Source organism: Entelurus aequoreus, linkage group LG26, assembly GCF_033978785.1.
Source record: "Entelurus aequoreus isolate RoL-2023_Sb linkage group LG26, RoL_Eaeq_v1.1, whole genome shotgun sequence".
NCBI classification, from domain to species: domain Eukaryota; kingdom Metazoa; phylum Chordata; class Actinopteri; order Syngnathiformes; family Syngnathidae; genus Entelurus; species Entelurus aequoreus.
In genome coordinates this window covers 35148167-35168166 of record NC_084756.1, presented here as the reverse complement: position 1 = coordinate 35168166, position 20000 = coordinate 35148167, and the positions used below count along the sequence as shown (strand labels likewise).

Here is a 20000-nt window from a genome sequence, read left to right as displayed (position 1 = left end):
TCACAGAGCTATGCTAAAAACATTAGCTATCCACCTACGCCAGCCAGCCCTCATCTGCTCATCAACACCCGTGCTCACCTGCGTTCCAGCGATCGACGGCGCGACGAAGGACTTCACCCGATCATAGATGCGGTCGGCGGCTAGCGTCGGATAGCGCGTCTGCTATCCAAGTCAAAGTCCTCCTGGTTGTGTTGCTGCAGCCAGCCGCTAATACACCGATCCCACCTACAGCTTTTTTCTTTGCAGTCTTCATTGTTCATTAAAGAAATTGCAAAAGATTCACCAACACAGATGTCCAGAATACTGTGGAATTTTGCGATGCTTTTTGTATTGGATACAATGTGTCCGAATACTTCCGTTTCAACGATTGACGTCACGCGCATACGTCATCATACATAGACGTTTTCAGTCGGAAGTTTAGCGGGAAATTTAAAACTGCACTTTATAAGTTAACCCGGCCGTATTGGCATGTGTTGCAATGTTAAGATTTCATCATTGATATATAAACTATCAGACTGCGTGGTCGGTAGTAGTGAGTTTCAGTAGGCCTTTAATTATTACCTCCTGCTTCGATTGAAAGTCCAGTTTAGAAAACTGTTGTTGTCACTTCTTCTGCAGCCGAGTAGTCGCAAGAATGATCCCTGGGATCACTAGCGCCCTCTACCACCATGAGGCGGGAGTCATTTAATGACTCATATTTGACACACGCAGCTATATTAATAAAACATTTTTACTGTTCTTTTTAGCATATTCAATAGCTTGGACCTTAAATCCCACTGAATAGCTCTTCATCTTCTTCCCTTTATGCGATTTTAAATTATTGAAATTAGCCTCCTCCATTTTGGAAAATGATGCCTTGAAAGGTGAAGTGTCACTCGTGACGTGACGAGTTTGACCCGGCGGTAAAACGAGGCATATGCTAATATTCTGCGAAACGAGTTTGACCCGGCGGTAAAACGAGACATGCGCTAATTATTTTGCTAAGTAAGTTTGACCCAGCAGTAATTCTAAGCATGCGCTAATTCTAAGCATGCGCTAATTATTTTGCGAAACGAGTTTGACCCGGCGGTAAAACGAGGCATGCGGATAATATATACCCGGCGGCAATCCAAGGAAATACGGTAGTTGTATTTGTAAATTGAGGAAATGAAAAAATGTCAATGGTCAAATCAACGTCACAACCTGACATTGAATAGAATAAACGTCGTCAAAAAGCATGTTGTTTCAACGTTATGTTTGTGTTGTAGAATATTGGTTGGAAAATGACCAAATTTTAATGGTCAAATCAACGTCACAAACTGACACTGAATAAACAGTGTCGAAAAGCATGTTGCTTCAACTTTGTATTTGTGTTGTAGAATATTGGTTGGGAAATGACCAAATTTCAATGGTCAAATCAACGTCAGAACTTTGTTTTCAGTATTTACATTTTAGGTAAAGTCGGCTTGCCATTTCAACTAATATGATTAATGTCAGAAAGCAGTGTTGTATGTTTCTTTTTTATTCAAGAAAATGTTTTTAATTTATTTCTCTTATCTTCTTAGGACCTTATCTTCACCAAACCTGGTTGTCCAAATTAGGCATAATAATGTGTTAATTCCACGACTGTATATATCAGTATCGGTTGATTTCGGTATCGGTTGTTATCGGTAACGGCAATTAAAGGGTTGGACAATATCGGGATATCTGATATCGGCAAAAAGCCATTATCGGACCTCCCTAATGCTAACATTAGCCAACTCAAAATATATTACATTTAAAGTCAGCTAACAGTTTACAAGTTGTTCCTTTAAACAGTTTCTGTCGATAAAAAAGTGTCATTCACGTCATATCATTTTAAAGACAAGGCTTTTCCTGTAGCTGTTACCTGTTTCGAGACAACGTTTGGCTAGAAGCCCGGTTTTTTTTACAGTTAGCTTAACGTGCAGAAACGTATCAAAGCAAGTTAGTGTTACCTTTCAACACTGCAACTGTTGTAAGATCCATGCTGGAAAAAGCACGTCCCTGTTCATCCATGGCGGAGTCACTTTAGAAGATTTACAAGCACTCACATTTCAAGCCGCACATACAGACAGTAGCCCGCTGAAACTTCTTCTTCTCTCTCATTTTATGGCGGGTCGCAACCAGCGTTATAGGTGCATACCGCCACCTACTGTACTGGAGGGTGTGTCCTCAGGGTACTTTGCTTACAGACTATGTTGGTATAGACATACCGAATATGTATTTACACAAAACCGCACATAACAAAAGGGGAGGGGGAAAATAATAATAAAAAGAAAATAAATAAATAAATAAAATAAAAATCAATAAAATAAAAAACCTACAATTTAAGTATTAAATCTGTGATCTTAAGATATCTCATTAGAGCAGGGGTGTCCAAACTTTTTCCACTGAGGGCCGCACAATCCAATCCAATCCACTTTATTTATATAGCACATTTACACAACAAGAATGTTTCCAAAGTGCTGCACAGCCATGTTAAAAACAATATTAAAAAACAATATTAAAAACAATATTAAAAACAATATTATGCTACACCAATGACTGAATAAAAACAAAGAATAAATGAATAGAAAAACAATACAGAGACAATATAAAAAATAAATATGATTAAAAACGATTTTTAAAGGGTAAAACCAATTAAAACAGTAAAATAGACATCACGGAAAAATTAAAGCAAGTGGGGGCCAATTTGATATTTTTCATTTTCAAACCATAACAAAATATATGGATTTATTTTTTTTATTTTTTTTACCTTTATGGCTCCCGGGGACCATAAAGGGTCTAAGTCATTAAAATGTTAAAAACAAGTCAAATTATTATTTTTTTAAATTTATTTAACGCTTACAGTAAATCTCTACAGTATATCAACTTCAGGTTGATACAAAGTAAAAAAAAAAACTAAAAGGTTTTGTGCCTTTTCTGTCAAAGACAACTTTGTTTTTTATAATAAAACTGAAATATGCAGTATTTCCCCCACTGCCCAAAACATTCAGAAAGCAATGTTTGATGTGAAGTAATTAGAGCCTTAAAAAGATCAATAATGCAGGACACCATTGATTTTAATTCATTATTATTTTTGAGTAATCACAGTGAAAAGATAAATACAATCCCATTAAATATATTTGGGATCCAAAAGGTGCCCAACTCATAAAGTGATACATTTTTATTAGTTGTTTTTTTTTAAACTTTCAACACTTAAGTTACGAGATCAACTTCAGATATACACTACCGTTCAAAAGTTTGGGGTCACCCAAACAATTTTGTGGAATAGCCTTCACTTCTAAGAACAAGAATAGACTGTCGAGTTTCAGATGAAAGTTCTCTTTTTCTGGCCATTTTGAGCATTTAATTGACCCCACAAATGTGATGCTCCAGAAACTCAATCTGCTCAAAGGAAGGTCAGTTTTGTAGCTTCTGTAACGAGCTAAACTGTTTTCAGATGTGTGAACATGATTGCACAAGGGTTTTCTAATCATCAATTAGCCTTCTGAGCCAATGAGCAAACACATTGTACCATTAGAACACTGGAGTGATAGTTGCTGGAAATGGGCCTGTGTAGATATTGCACCAAAAAGCAGACATTTGCAGCTAGAATAGTCATTTACCACATTAGCAATGTATAGAGTGTATTTCTTTAAAGTTAAGACTAGTTTAAAGTTATCTTCATTGAAAAGTACAGTGCTTTTCCTTCAAAAATAAGGACATTTCAATGTGACCCCAAACTTTTGAACGGTAGTGTATCTGTCAATTTTACGTTTGAACTATTATTTTGTTTGCTTTATGCTCTTTTGTCAAATAAAACGTTGATGTTTTTGTATGGCAACCACACAATATAGGCAAAATTTTCCACATAAAACACTTTAAGTGAAATATTTGAAATAATTGGAGCGTTGAATAGGTCTTTTTTTTTTTTTTTTTTGAGCAATGGCAAAAAAAGAAAAATAAAGATAGACAAAAGAAAAAAAACAGCCTGCCTGGCAGCTTTTGTGTCAACATTGCAACTTTTTCTAGTTATATTTCACCTCATTCCACTTTTTTAAATGTTTTTTTTAATTTTTGCTATAGCATTTCCAGAATGTGTGGCGGGCCGGTAAACAATTAGCTGCGGGCCGCAAATGGCCCCCGGGCCGCACTTTGGACACCCCTGCATTAGAGCCTTGCCACATTTTTTATTGTTTTCCCCCTTTGTCCATACCTTTAGAAAAGTGGTTCTTAACCTTGTTGGAGGTACTGAACCCCACCAGTTTCATATGCGCTTTCACCGAACCCTTCTTTAGTGAAAAATAAAATGTTTTTTTCTTAATTTAATCATAATTTATAAATATTAATCATGAAATGATGTTATTATATTAAATAAATACTAATAAAAATATATTTTACAAACAGAACGTTACAGGAATGTATGCATGATCCCATGTTTACATCTCATTGTGCAAAATGTGAATGTTTTAGTGGGAACTAAATGCGATATCGGAAAGGGGTACTAAAGCAGGACCTCCACCCAGACATACAAAACTAGTACACAGCTCATGAAAAACAATATGTTGTGTTACTGTCAGTGTAAGTGGGCCAAAACACTTATTTTAGAAAATAATCCCATGGAAATGACTGCTGTCATTTGATTATAATAATAAAACATCCATCCATCCATCCATTTTCTACCGCTATTTAGTCAGGTTTGGGACAAGTGTGCACATCTAAGTTAAAGTACCAATGATTGTCACACACTAGGTGTGGTGAAATTTGTCCTATGCATTTGACCCATCCCCCTTGTTCACCCCCTGGGAGGTGAGGGGAGCAGTCGGAAGTGGTGCCGCGCCCGGGAATCATTTTTGGTGATTTAACCCCCATTTGCAACCCTTGATGCTGAGTGCCAAGCAGGGAGGTAAAGGCTCCCATTTTTATAGTCTTTGGTATGACTCGGCCGGGGTTTGAACTCACAACCTACCCATCTCAGGGCCGACACTCTAACCACTAGGCCAATGAGTTAGAGGGAATATTGTTTGGGGGTATCCACAATACGCCGATAGGGAACCGCCGAACCCCTGAGGCCGACTCACCGAACCCCTAGGGTTCGATCGAACCCAGGTACCTGGTTTAACCACTGGTTTAACCACTGGTTTAACCACTGGTTTAGAATATCATATTTAAAAACTTCAAAATGGTTCGGCGCTGCGTTATATGCCTTATTTTCGTCACTTTTTTATTGAAACTCTTATTTAAGCCACATCAATGGAATGCACAGCCGCATATAGCAGATCCATTCTATGTGTCATACTTGATCATTTCGCGATATTGCCATATTTTTGCTGAAAGGATTTAGTAGAGAACAACGACGATAAAGTTCGCAACTTTTGGTCTCTGATAAAAAAAAAGAAGCCTTGCCTGTACCGGAAGTAGCGTGACGACACCGGAGGAAGGACTGCTCAAATTTTCCTATTGTTTACACCAGCAGCGAGAGAGATTCGGACCAAGAAAGCGACGATTACCCCATTAATTTGAGCGAGGATGAAAGATTTGTGGATGAGGAACGTTAGAGTGAAGGACTAGAGTGCAGTGCAGGACATATCTTTTTTCGCTCTGACCGTAACTTCGGTACAAGCTGGCTCATTGGATTCCACACTCTCTCCTTTTTCTATTGTGGATCACGGATTTGTATTTTAAACCACCTGGGATACTATATCCTCTTGAAAATGAGAGTCGAGAACGCAAAATGGACATTCACAGTGACTTTTATCTCCACGACAATACATCGGCGAAGTCTTTAGCTACTGAGCTAACGTGATAGCATCAGGCTTTACTGCATATAGAAACAAAACAAATAAGTCCCTGACTGGAAGGATAGACAGAAGATCAACAATACTACCAAACTGTGGACCTGTAACTACACGGTTAATGCTTTCCAGCTTGGCGAAGCTTAGCGATGCTGTTGCTAACGACGCCATTGAAGCTAACTTAGCAACGGGACTATGCTAAAAACATTAGCTCTGCACCTACGCCAGCTCTCATCTGCTCATCACGACCCGTGCTCACCTGCGTTCCAGCGATCGACGGTACGACGAAGGACTTCACCCGATCACCGATGCAGTTGGCGGCCCGGAGACGGAGGAAGTCAAGGTGAGGTCGTTCGGCTAGCGCGTCTGCTATCCTCAAAGTCCTCCTGCTGTAGTCCGCCGCTAATACACCGATCCCACCTACAGCTTTCTTCTTTGCAGTCTCCATTGTTCATTAAACAAATTGCAAAAGATTCACCAACACAGATGTCCAGAATACTGTGGAATTTTGAGATGAAAACAGAGCTTTTTTGTATTGGATTCAATGTGTCCGAATACTTCCGTATCAGCATACGTCATCATATCTAGACGTTTTCAACCGGAAGTTTAGCGGGAAATTTAAAATGTCACTTTCTAAGTTAACCCGGCCGTATTGGCATGTGTTGCAATGTTAAGATTTCATCATTGATATATAAACTATCAGACTGCGTGGTCGGTAGTAGTGGCTTTCAGTAGGCCTTTAAGATTCTTCTCTATGACTTTGGCCCCAGACTTCTTCGGTTTGTCTTTTCCACCACTGCCATAAGTGGTGGAAAAGTGTATTACAACTGAGTACAGCTGCGGCTCATACGGACCGCAGTTTTTGGCGGGCCTCTACACACAGAAAAACTGATGGTTAAACTTCAAATTAAATTAGGCTTCTCTTTAAAAACAAGTCCTGTTTTTCCCAAAAGTGAAGAAAACACTAAATTCTGACCACTTTCATGCCTTTGCTAGATTTTGGAGACTTGCTTTTGCACCTTACATTTATTGGGGAAAAAACTGGATACTGTATATCACTGTGCCTTACATTTTATTACTTGTTTTGACAACCGTGTCCACCGTTGCACTTTGTATGCAGCGGCAAACTGTACATCTTTGTCAGTCTGCAGATTTTCTCCGATGGTTGTTTTTATTTAATATATAAATCATGTCTTGGTCTGGTTCCCCCTTATTTATGTTCTTTTATGTGTAGAGATTCCCGTCGCTACAGTTTAAGGCCACAGGACATCCTTGGCCAATACAAGTCTTGGTAAAAAAAAAAAAAGCTACTCCGTGGTCATGGAATGAATTACTTAAGGATCTGAGGGTGCCTGAAGTGATCCCTTTGGGGGAATTTCAGTCCATTTTAAAAGGATCAGGAAACCAGTTCTATTGGACACTGTACTTTTTTAAAATTGTTTTTATTGACTCATTTTATTTTTTACTTATTGCATGTTTTTATGTTCATGTTGTAAGTAATTTATCTTTAGTGTGTGACTGCTCCTGTGTTTTTTGTGGTTGTTCTCTCTATTTATGAAACCTATCTTTGTTGCCCTCTTGCAGAAGAGATTTTAATCCCAATGAGTTTTTATCTGGTTGAATAAAGGAAAAAGAACAAATGAACGGAGCAACAGGATCAACAGAAGTAGCAGTAACAGCACCAAGGTAACATGATCGATAGAAGTAGCAGTAACTAGACCAGAACAAGTACAGTACTGACTCGGGCAATAGAATTAAATGGTCTTTATTCATAATATACCTGTCACATTCACCCATTCATACGCACACTGATGGCGGAAGCTGCCATGCAAGGCGCTAACCACGACCTATCAGGAGCAAGGTGGGTGAAGTGTCTTGCCAAGGACACAACGGTCGTGACCAGGGTGGCGGAAGTCGGATATGAACCAGGAAACCTCAAGTTGCTGGCACAGACGCTCTATTATCGAAGCTACGCCGCCCCTAACGGGAGTAGTGGAAGTAACAGCAACAGGAGCAGAGAAGTACCAGTAACAGGAGCAGAGAAGTACCAGTAACAGGAGCAGAAGACGTACTAACATGGGCAATAGAAGTAACAGGATCAGAGAAGTACCAGTAACAGGAGCAGAAGAAGTACTAACATGGGCAATAGAAGTAACAGGATCAGAGAAGTACCAGTAACAGGAGCAGAAGAAGTACTAACATGGGCAATAGAAGTAACAGGACCAGAGAAGTAGCAATAACAGGATCAGCAAAAGTACTAACATGGGCAATAGAAGTAACAGGATCAGAGAAGTAGCAGTAACAGGATTAGCAGAAGTACTAACATGGGTAATAGAAGTAACAGGACCAGAGAAGTAGCAGTAACAGGATTAGCAGAAGTACTAACATGGGCAATAGAAGTAACAGCAACAGGATCAGAAGAAGCAGCAGACTTAAAACATGTCAAAAAAATATCTAAAATGTTTCAATAAAACAATTTAAAAACAAGCACAGTGAGGTACACCCTTTAACGACAAACTGGAGCCATTGGCGTGCTGAGATACGCCAATCCTGTGGAGTCTGTCCGCCAAAATGATACGGTCGACCGTTTTAAAGGCTTTTTGACAGGCCAATAACCACAGGGCCGATAGCAACAGTAACAGGAGCACTTCCAAGAGCATCAGGGGGGGGCAAAGTAAAGAAAAGTTCATGTTTGGATCCGTTTGAATAATTTCAATGTGAGATTTAAAAGATTCCTCTCCGTTTAGCGCTAGTCTAACCTGAGTCAGCCGGCACTGAACAACATCAAAAGCAGGCAGGAGGGGCAAAAGTAAAGAAAAGTTCATGTTTGGATCTGCTTTAATCATTTCTTGTTGTGCTTGAAGAGACCTTTCAGGGTAATGTTAGCATGTATTTATTGATATTGAAATGATCTGCACTGACGCAATCTAAAGTAGTGTGCCACATTCAGGGTTAGTGTTAAGTTGGTATATCAATGTTGTCCAATGGGAAGTCAAGAGTGTTAAGTTGGTATATCAATGGTGTCCAATGGGAAGTCAAGAGTGTTAAGTTGGTATATCAATGGTGTCCAATGGGAAGTCAAGAGTGTTAAGTTGGTATATCAATGTTGTCCAATGGGAAGTCAAGAGTGTTAAGTTGGTATATCAATGTTGTCCAATGGGAAGTCAAGAGTGTTAAGTTGGTATATCTATGGTGTCCAATGGGAAGTCAAGAGTGTTAAGTTGGTATATCAATGGTGTCCAATGGGAAGTCAAGAGTGTTAAGTTGGTATATCAATGGTGTCCAATGGGAAGTCAAGAGTGTTAAGTTGGTATATCAATGTTGTCCAATGGGAAGTCAAGAGTGTTAAGTTGGTATATCAATGGTGTCCAATGGGAAGTCAAGAGTGTTAAGTTGGTATATCAATGTTGTCCAATGGGAAGTCAAGAGTGTTAAGTTGGTATATCAATGTTGTCCAATGGGAAGTCAAGAGTGTTAAGTTGGTATATCAATGTTGTCCAATGGGAAGTCAAGAGTGTTAAGTTGGTATATCAATGGTGTCCAATGGGAAGTCAAGAGTGTTAAGTTGGTATATCAATGGTGTCCAATGGGAAGTCAAGAGTGTTAAGTTGGTATATCAATGTTGTCCAATGGGAAGTCAAGAGTGATCAGAGGTGGGTAGTAATGCGCTACATTTACTCCGTTACATCTACTTGAGTAACTTTAGGGACGAATTGTACTTCTAAGAGTAGTTTTAATGCAACATACTTTTACTTTTACTTGAGTATATTTATAGAGAAGAAACGCTACTTTTACTCCGCTCCATTTATCTACATTCAGCTCGCTACTCGCTACTGATTTTTATCCATCTGTTAATGCACGCTTTGTTTGTTTTGGTTTGTCAGACAGACCTTCAAAGTAGGATCTATCGCATGCCTGCGTTTCACCAATCAAATACAGTCACTGGTGACGTTTGACTCCGTTTCACCAATCAAATGCAGTCACTGGTGACGTTTGACTCCGTTTCACCAATCAAATGCAGTCACTGGTGACGTTTGACTCCGTTTCACCAATCAAATACAGTCACTGGTGACGTTTGACTGCGTTTCACCAATCAAATACAGTCACTGGTGACGTTTGACTCCGTTTCACCAATCAGATGCAGTCACTGGTGACGTTTGACTGCGTTTCACCAATCAAATGCAGTCACTGGTGACGTTTGACTCCGTTTCACTAATCAAATGCAGTCACTGGTGACGTTTGACTCCGTTTCACCAATCAAATGCAGTCACTGGTGACGTTTGACTCCGTTTCACCAATCAAACCGAGCCAGGCGGTCACATGATTAACAAGCTTAAGCTTACATGAACTCAACGTCAAATTTGAGGAAGCACATGGCGGTAAGTAACGTTAGTAGATATTTTGGCTGTCACCGTAGGCTGATGTTAGCTTCCCTGCTATGAATCACTGTCAAATGTACATCGTGTGGGGACATTTATTAACGCACTGCAGCCTCATAGCAGGCCTGGCCCTAACCAATCTGGCGCCCTAGGCAAGATTTTAGGTGGCGCCCCCCCCACATCGGCAGTGAAGTGTATATACTCACAAGAAACCGAATAGCTTTGTCTTTGACCTTTTTTTTTTACTTAAAGAAAGCAAACTAACATATTATATGAGAATGTTATGTTATGATTATCTTTAACCGAATCACAGCAGTGCTCAAATTAAAAAACAGCATTCCCTCTCATGTGATATTGCTTTATTAACATTAATGATGTGCACTTTAACAACTAGGCTTACAACTATACCTAATATATAAAAGGGGTGGAAAAGTGACTATTACCTGCAGGGCAAACATTAGCTAACCAGAAGGCAATAACAATGTAAACAAAAAACACCTGCTTAAAAGATCTAATCCAAATGTCCCTGAGGAATGTAAGGTGGGAGTACTGGAATTACCTAACGTTACATTATTATTTTCCATAACAATTTAGCCCCCTCCACAATATTAACCCGACGTTAAAACAGAACCAGCTATTTATTGATTAGCAATTGCCGAATCATGTAACATTAGCTTAATGCTAAAAAGCCAGGTTACTATCACATTCTGTAACAGACAAATAATTTCATGTAGGCTAACGTTACCTCCCTGCTACCTCTGTCTTTTTCTCGTTTCTCCTCCACTTCTTTTCTCTTCCCTGGGCACCTGACAGTTTTGGCCGTTTTGACATCTTGTGTTGATTTTTTGATGTGGTGACATCCTAAAAAAGTCCTGATACGGGAAGGGAGGGGGCGCACTGTGCGGGGGAGGAGGGGGCGTAATATTGTAACAAATAATATTTCTATTAAATAGGCTTTACTTTGCATTTTACTTAACGTGGGATTATATTTGTATTTAGAATTAATAGTACCAACTTTTTTTTTTTTTTTTCCTCCAACATTTGTGGCACTGGCGTGGCGCCCCCTGATGGACGGCGCCCTTAGCATTTGCCTATACGGCCTATGCTACGGGCTGGCCCTGCCTCATAGGCACACACACACACAAACACACACACACACACACACACACACACACACACACACACACACACACACACACACACACACACGCATGCATAGAAACACCAATCAGTGTGTTCCCAGGTGCAGCCCACACCTATCAGTTTATGGTTTGCGTAAAGGCTAACTTGTTATTTTCCTTTGTAATCTCTGCCTACTGAGCCTATGGTGCTGTTAAGTTATTGTGGCTCAATTTGCCTTATTTATGTTAATGTATTATTATTTAATATATATTATTGTTTGCTCTTGAACGCATCATAACTGGCTGGAATAAAAAAGACAATATAACATACATCCATAAACGTGGATGCATATGAAAAAGTGCAATATATTTATCTGTACAGTAACCTATTTATTTATTTATATCTGCACCTTATTGCTTTTGTATCCTGCACTACCATGAGCTAATGCAACGACATTTTGTTCTTATCTGTACTGTAAAGTTCAAATTTGAATGACAATAAAAAGGAAGTCTCAGTCTAAGTTTTAGTTGCTTAAGAGATGTTCCTGGCTCTGAATTTGCTCATTGCTATTTTTATGTTTTTGTGCATTATTTGTTGCCGTCATTAAACAAACAGGTTACTCATCAGTTACTCAGTACTTGAGTGTTTTTTTCACAACATACTTTTTACTTTTACTCAAGTAAATATTTGGGTGACTACTCCTTACTTTTACTTGAGTAATACATCTCTAAAGTACAAACCCCGTTTCCATATGAGTTGGGAAATTGTGTTAGATGTAAATATAAACGGAATACAATGATTTGCAAATCATTTTCAAGCCATATTCAGTTGAATATGCTACAAAGACAACATATTTGATGTTCAAACTCATAAACTTTTTTTTTTTTTGCAAATAATCATTAACTTTATAATTTGATGGCAGCAACACGTGACAAAGAAGTTGGGAAAGGTGGCAATAAATACTGATAAAGTTGAGGAATGCTCATCAAACACTTATTTGGAACATCCCACAGGTGAACAGGCTAATTGGGAACAGGTGGGTGCCATGATTGGGTATAAAAGTAGATTCCATGAAATGCTCAGTCATTCACAAACAAGGATGGGGCGAGGGTCACCACTTTGTCAACAAATGCCTGAGCGAATTGTTGACCAGTTTAAGAAAAACCTTTCTCAAGCAGCTATTGCAAGGAATTTAGGGATTTCACCATCTACGCTCCGTAATATCATCAAAGGGTTCAGAGAATGTGGAGAAATCACTGCACGTAAGCAGCTAAGCCCGTGACCTTCCATCCCTCAGGCTGTACTGCATCAACAAGCGACATCAGTGTGTAAAGGATATCACCACATGGGCTCAGGAACACTTCAGAAACCCACTGTCAATAACCACAGTTGGTCGCTACATCTGTAAGTGCAAGTTAAAACTCTCCTATGCAAGGCGAAAACCGTTTATCAACAACACCCAGAAACGCCTTCGGCTTCGCTGGGCCTGAGCTCATCTAAGATGGACTGATACAAAGTGGAAAAGTGTTCTGTGGTCTGACGAGTCCACATTTCAAATGGTTTTTGGAAACTGTGGACGTCGTGTCCTCCGGACCAAAGAGGAAAAGAACCATCCGGATTGTTATAGGCGCAAAGTGTAAAAGGCAGCATGTGTGATGGTATGGGGGTGTATTAGTGCCCAAGACATGGGTAACTTACACATCTGTGAAGGCACCATTAATGCTGAAAGGTACATACAGCTTACATATGTTGCCATCTAAGCAACGTTACCATGGACGCCCCTGCTTATTTCAGCAAGACAATGCCAAGCCACGTGTTACATCAACGTGGCTTCATAGTAAAAGAGTGCGGGTACTAGACTGGCCTGCCTGTAGTCCAGACCTGTCTCCCATTGAAAATGTGTGAAGCCTAAAATAGCAGAAGGGAGACCCCCGGACTGTTGAACAACTTAAGCTGTACATCAAGCAAGAATGGGAAAGAATTCCACCTGAGAAGCTTCAAAAATGTGTCTCCTCACTTCCCAAACCTTTATTGAGTGTTGTTAAAAGGAAAGGCCATGTAACACAGTGGTGAACATGCCCTTTCCCAACTACTTTGGCACGTGTTGCAGCCATGAAATTCTAAGTTAATTATTATTTGCAAAAAAAATGTATGAGTTTGAACATCAAATATGTTGTCTTTGTAGCATATTCAACTGAATATGGCTTGAAAAGGATTTGCAAATCATTGTATTCCGTTTATATTTACATCTAACACCATTTCCCAACTCATATGGAAACAGGGTTTGTAACAGTACTCTTACTTGAGTACAATTTCTGGCTACTCTACCCACCTCTGAGAGTGATGCAATGTGTGTGTTAGTATCCTTTGGTGTGTGTGTGTGTGTGTGTGTGTGTGTGTGTGTGTGTGTGTGTGTGTGTGTGTGTGTGTGTGTGAGTTACCTGTTGTTGCAGTGAAGTTTGCAGGCAGACAAGCAGCAGTAGCAGCAGCATGGTTCGCTGTCACATCCACAGGACAAATGGAAGCCCAGTCAGAAAACAAGCTGATCCATTCAAAGAAGGGCAGAACAAAAAACAAAAAACAATAAAATAAACTACGCCGGCAGAAGCCGATGGAGTCGTTTGGATCTGTCGCGATAAAAGCGACACAAGTGTAAGCACACAGTTAGGCAGAGAGAGGCTGCTGCCCTTTCCTTTTCTAATCAAGGAAGAGAAGGGAAAAACATAACAACAGAAAGTGGCAGCGAAGAGAACCTCCCAGCAGAGATCTTTCTCCTCCTCTTCCTGCTGCTGCGGACCTCCGGCAGGACCACCGCTGACCCCCACACCTCTGGGGCCTTTTCTGACACCTTGTATACGCGCCCTCTTATGAAGGACACAAACAGAATATCAAATTATTAAAACATATCTTAGGTATGGCTGCCCACTTCCTGTACACAAAATAAAAGACACTAATAAAAGTCTGTAAACCAGAGGTCCTTAAGATGGATCCGGCCCCCCAGCATCCATAATCCGGCCCACGGGAAGTCCCAAGTTAAATTTTTTTTTTTTTTTTTTTTTTTTTTTTTAAATCTTTCCTTTCTAATCCATTTTCTACCGCTTGTTACTCTCGGTGTCTCCTAGCCGCTCAGGCAAATCATATTGTCTAAAAATTAATTTTCCCATCGATAACGTGACAATGTTAAATGTCAAAACGGATTAAAAAGACAATGTATATATGTATATACATATATATATATATATATATATATATATATATATATATATATATATATATATATATATATATATATATATATATATATATATATATATATGTGTATATATATATATATTAGGGCTGCAACAACTAATCGATTAAATCGATTAAAATCGATTATTAAAATAGTTGCCGATTAATTTAGTCATCGATTAATTGGATCTATGCTATGCGCAGAGTTTTTTATTTTTATAAAATTTTTTATTTAAAAAATTATTATTATTATTTTTTTAATAAACCTTTATTTATAAACTGCAACAGTTACAAACAGCTGAGAAACAATAATCAAAATAAGTATGGTGCCAGTATGCTGTTTTTTTTTCAAGAAAATACTGGATAGGATAGAAATGTAGTTTGTCTCTTTTATCCGATTAGCAATCGATTAATCGAAGTAATAATCGACAGATTAATCGATTATCACATTAATCGTTAGTTACAGCCCTAATATATATATATATATATATATATATATATATATATATATATATATATATATATATATATATATATATATATATATATATATATATATATATATATATATATTAGGGCTGCAACAACTAATCGATTAAATCGATTAAAATCGATTATAAAAATAGTTGCCGATTAATTTAGTCATCGATTCGTTGGATCTATGCTATGCGCATGCGCAGAGGCTTTAAAAAAATAAAAACAATTTTTATTTTTTTTTTTTTTTTTTAAATAAATCTTTATTTATTAACTGCAACATTTACAAACAGCTGAGAAACAATAATCAAAATAAGTATGGTGCCAGTATGATGTTTTTTTTTCAATAAAATACTGGAAAGGATAGAAATGTAGTTTGTCTCTTTTATCCGATTATTAATCGATTAATCGAAGTAATAATCGACAGATTAATCGATTATCAAATTAATCGTTAGTTGCAGCCCTAATATATATATATATACATATATATATACAGCCCGGCCCCCGGCCAAATTTTTTTTAACCCAATGCGGCCCACGAGTCAAAAAGTTTGGGGACCCCTGCTGTAAACCATTTAATTAGATCAGGCCTGGGCAATTATTTCGACTCCGGGGCCAAATTTAGAGGAAAAAAATGTGTCTGGGGGCCGGTATATCTATTTTTAGGAAAACTACCGTATTTTTTGGAGTATAAGTCGCTCCGGAGTATAAGTCGCACCGGCCGAAAATGCATAATAAAGAAGGAAAAAAACATATATAAGTCGCGCTGGAGTATAAGTCGCATTTTTTTGGGGAAATGTATTTGATAAAAGCCAACAGCAAGAATAGACATTTGAAAGGCAATTTAAAATGTCTAAAGAATAGTGAACAACAGGCTGAATAAGTGTACGTTATATGAGGCATAAATAACCAACTGAGAAGGTGCCTGGTATGTTAACGTAACATATTATGGTAAGAGTCATTCAAATAACTATAACATATAGAACATGCTATACGTTTACCAAACAATCTGTCACTCCTAATCGCTAAATCCCATGAAATCTTATACGTCTAGTCTCTTACAGGCCGATATTATCGGACATCCCTAATTGAAATACTTTGTATTAGGGATGTCCGATAATGGCTTTTTTGCCGATATCTGTTATTCCGATATTGTCCAACTCTTAATTACCGATATCAACCGATATCGATATATACAGTCGTGGAATTAACACATTATTATGCCTAATTTGGACAACCAGGTATGGTGAAGATAAGGTCCTTTTTTAAAAAAATAAAAAAATAAAATAAGATAAATAAATTAAAGTAAAACAATATAAAAACAGTTACATAGAAACTAGTAATGAATGAAAATGAGTAAAATGAAGTGTTAAAGGTTAGTACTATTAGTGGAGCAGCAGCACGCACAATCATGTGTGCTTACGGACTGTATCCCTTGCAGACTGTATTGATATATATTGATATATAATGTAGGAACCAGAATATTAATAACAGAAAGAAACAACCCTTTTGTGTGAATGAGTGTAAATGGGGGAGGGAGGTTTTTTGGGTTGGTGCACTAATTGTAAGTGTATCTTGTGTTTTTTATGTTGATTTAATTAAAAAAAAACAAAAAAAAAAACACAAAAAAACCATACCTATAATAAAAAAAAACGATACGGATAATTTCCGATATTACATTTTAAAGCATTTATCGGCCGACAATATCGGCAGGCCGATATTATCGGACATCTCTACTTTGTATAGTTGAAGATTTACGGTCGTTAGAAAACATCACTGCACATCATAATGGCAGATACACTTTCCATCTTAAAGATCTAAACAAAAATATTTGGGAATGTCCGGCGGGCCAGATTGAAAAGCTTAACGGGCCGCATGTGGCCTTCATTTGTCCAGGTCTGAATTAGATGCATGTTTTGGAGTAATGTTGCTTCACATTGACATTGTGATGCTGATATTTAGTCTCATTTACAGCCAGATCAATATGTCATATTCCAAACCTTTTTAAAGAAATCTGACCTTGAATGTGGGCAGATGAGCTTTCATGTTTTTCCAGGCTTCTTGGCAGGTGTTTCAGGTCCATTCCATCTCATCCATTTTCTACCGCTTGTCCTTCTCGGGGTCACGGGGGGTGTGCTGGAAAGCAATAAATATGTTTTTTTTAGCACAGCCACGAAGCCATTCTTTTTTAATCATTTTGAAATGAACGCGTTATTTTCTGTCCTCGGACAACATACCTTTGAACCAAATCTGGCGTTGGTCTCCCAGTGTTAATGACTTCTTGTTTCGATTGAAAGTCCAGTCTTGGGAAATTCCTTATTTTAGAAATCAAATCCTCCCTTTTTAGGGCGAAAAAGCGTCATAGTGTGCGGGAAGCCTAGCAGTTGTTGTCTGCTGTTTTCTTATTCTACTTCTTACGCTGTTGGCAGTTCATGAACTTTTGATGTATCGCCCCCTACCGTGAGGCAGAGGTACTTGCTGCCTCATGGCCTGCCTTTTCCCCGTGGCAACAATTAGAATTGTCTCACTTCAACTTATATATATCAATATGATATTAATACATATACATATATTAATAAATATACAAATACAAATGTGATACACAAATAAATAAATAATTTGTATAAATAAACGCATATTTGTAAATATATTTTTGAGATTTGAAAATATATACAAATAAAATGTATAAATATAAAAATGTGACATACAAATAAATCAAGAATTTGTATAAATAAACGTGTATTTGTAAATAGATTTTTAAGATTTGAAAATATATACAAATAAAATTTATAAATATAAAAAGGTGACATACAAATAAATCAAGAATTTGTATAAATAAACGTGTCTATGTAAATACATTTTTGAGATTTGAAAATATATACAAATAAAATTTATAAATATAAAAATGTGACTTACAAATAAATCAAGAATTTGTATAAATAAACGTGTATTTGTAAAACATATTTTCAAATCTCAAAAATGTATACAAATAAAATTTATAAATATAGAAATGTGACATACAAATAAATCAAGAATTTGTATAAATAAACGTGTATTTGTGAATACATTTTTAGATTTGAAAATATATACAAATAAAATTTATAAATATAAAAAGGTGACTTACAAATAAATCAAGAATTTGTATAAATAAACGCGTATTTTGTAAATAAATGTTTTAGATTTGAAAATATATACAAATAAAATGTATAAATATAAAAATGTGACATACAAATAAATCAAGATTTTGTATAAATAAACGTGTATTTGTAAATACATTTTTGAGATTTGAAAATATATACAAATAAAATTTATAAATATAAAAATGTGACATACAAATAAATCAAGAATTTGTATAAATAAACGTGTATTTGTAAATACATTTTTGAGATTTGAAAATATATACAAATAACATTTATAAATATAAAAAGGTGACATACAAATAAATCAAGAATTTGTATGAATAAACGTGTATTTGTAAATACATTTTTGAGATTTGAAAATATATACAAATAAAATTTATAAATATAAAAAGGTGACATACAAATAAATCAAGATTTTGTATAAATAAACGTGTACTTGTAAAATACATTTTTGAGATTTGAAAATATATACAAATAAAATGTATAAATATAAAAATGTGACATACAAATAAATCAAGAATTTGTATAAATAAACGTGTATTTGTAAATAAATTTTTTAGATTTAAAAATATATACAAATAGAATTTCTAAATATAAAAAGGTGACGTACAAATGAATCAAGAATTTGTATAAATAAACACGTATTTGTAAATACATTTTTTAGATTTGAAAATATATACAAATAAAATGTATAAATATAAAAAGGTGACCTACAAATAAATCAAGAATTTGTATAAATAAACGTGTATTTGTAAATACATTTTTGAGATTTGAAAATATATACAAATAAAATTTATAAATATAAGAAGGTGACATACAAATAAATCAAGAATTTGTATAAATAAACGCATATTTGTAAATACATTTTTGAGATTTGAAAATATATACAAATAAAATTTATAAATATAAAAAGGTGACATACAAATAAATCAAGAATTTGTATAAATAAACGTGTCTATGTAAATACATTTTTGAGATTTGAAAATATATACAAATAAAATTTATAAATATAAGAATGTGACTTACAAATAAATCAAGAATTTGTATAAATAAACGTGTATTTGTAAAATACATTTTTGAGATTTGAAAATGTATACAAATAAAATTTATAAATATAAGAATGTGACTTACAAATAAATCAAGAATTTGTATAAATAAACGTGTGTTTGTAAATACATTTTTGAGATTTGAAAATATATACAAATAAAATGTATAAATATAAAAATGTGACATACAAATAAATCAAGATTTTGTATAAATAAATGTGTATTTGTAAATACATTTTTGAGATTTGAAAATATGTACAAATAAAATTTATAAATATAAAAATGTGACATACAAATAAATCAAGAATTTGTATAAATAAACGTGTATTTGTAAATACATTTTGAGATTTGAAAATATATACAAATAAAATTTATAAATATAAAAAGGTGACTTACAAATAAATCAAGAATTTGTATAAACGTGTATTTGTAAATACATTTTGAGATTTGAAAATATATACAAATAAAATGTATAAATATAAAAAGGTGACATAAATAAATCAAGAATTTGTATAAATAAACGTGTATTTGTAAATACATTTTCGAGATTTGAAAATATATACAAATAAAATTTATAAATATAAAAAAGGTGACATACAAATAAATAAAGAATTTGTGAAAATAAACGCGTATTTGTAAATAAATTTTTTAGATTTGAAAATATATACAAATAAAATGTATAAATATAAAAAGGTGACATACAAATAAATCAATAATTTGTATAGATAAACGTGTCTTTGTAAATACATTTTTGAGATTTGAAAATATATCCAAATAAAATTTATAAATATAAAAATGTGACATACAAATAAATCAATAATTTATATAAATA

At 35.7% G+C, this 20000-nt stretch overlaps 1 protein-coding gene and 1 long non-coding RNA gene across 3 annotated transcripts in view; both read right to left on the bottom strand.

The window, feature by feature from the left end:
* stab1 (stabilin 1) overlaps positions 1-13967 on the bottom strand; it is a 203513-nt gene extending 189546 nt beyond the window's left edge. Inside the window, exon 1 of one of the 2 annotated variants that reach the window (XM_062037804.1) lies at positions 13720-13967. In XM_062037804.1, coding sequence (XP_061893788.1) covers positions 13720-13770 — 51 coding nt within the window. In that variant the 5' untranslated portion in view covers positions 13771-13967. Of the gene's footprint in view, positions 1-1955; positions 2392-13719 lie in introns of those variants that run through there. The other variant, XM_062037805.1, reaches the window with a different exon arrangement.
* A 70-nt stretch (positions 13968-14037) lies between these two features.
* Positions 14038-17352, bottom strand: LOC133643165 (uncharacterized). Its single transcript, XR_009824653.1, has 3 exons — positions 17220-17352; positions 17002-17118; positions 14038-14142 (listed from the first exon to the last, which is right to left on the bottom strand). It is a non-coding gene; the product is annotated as an uncharacterized LOC133643165 (long non-coding RNA).
* Positions 17353-20000: the final 2648 nt, after the last annotated feature.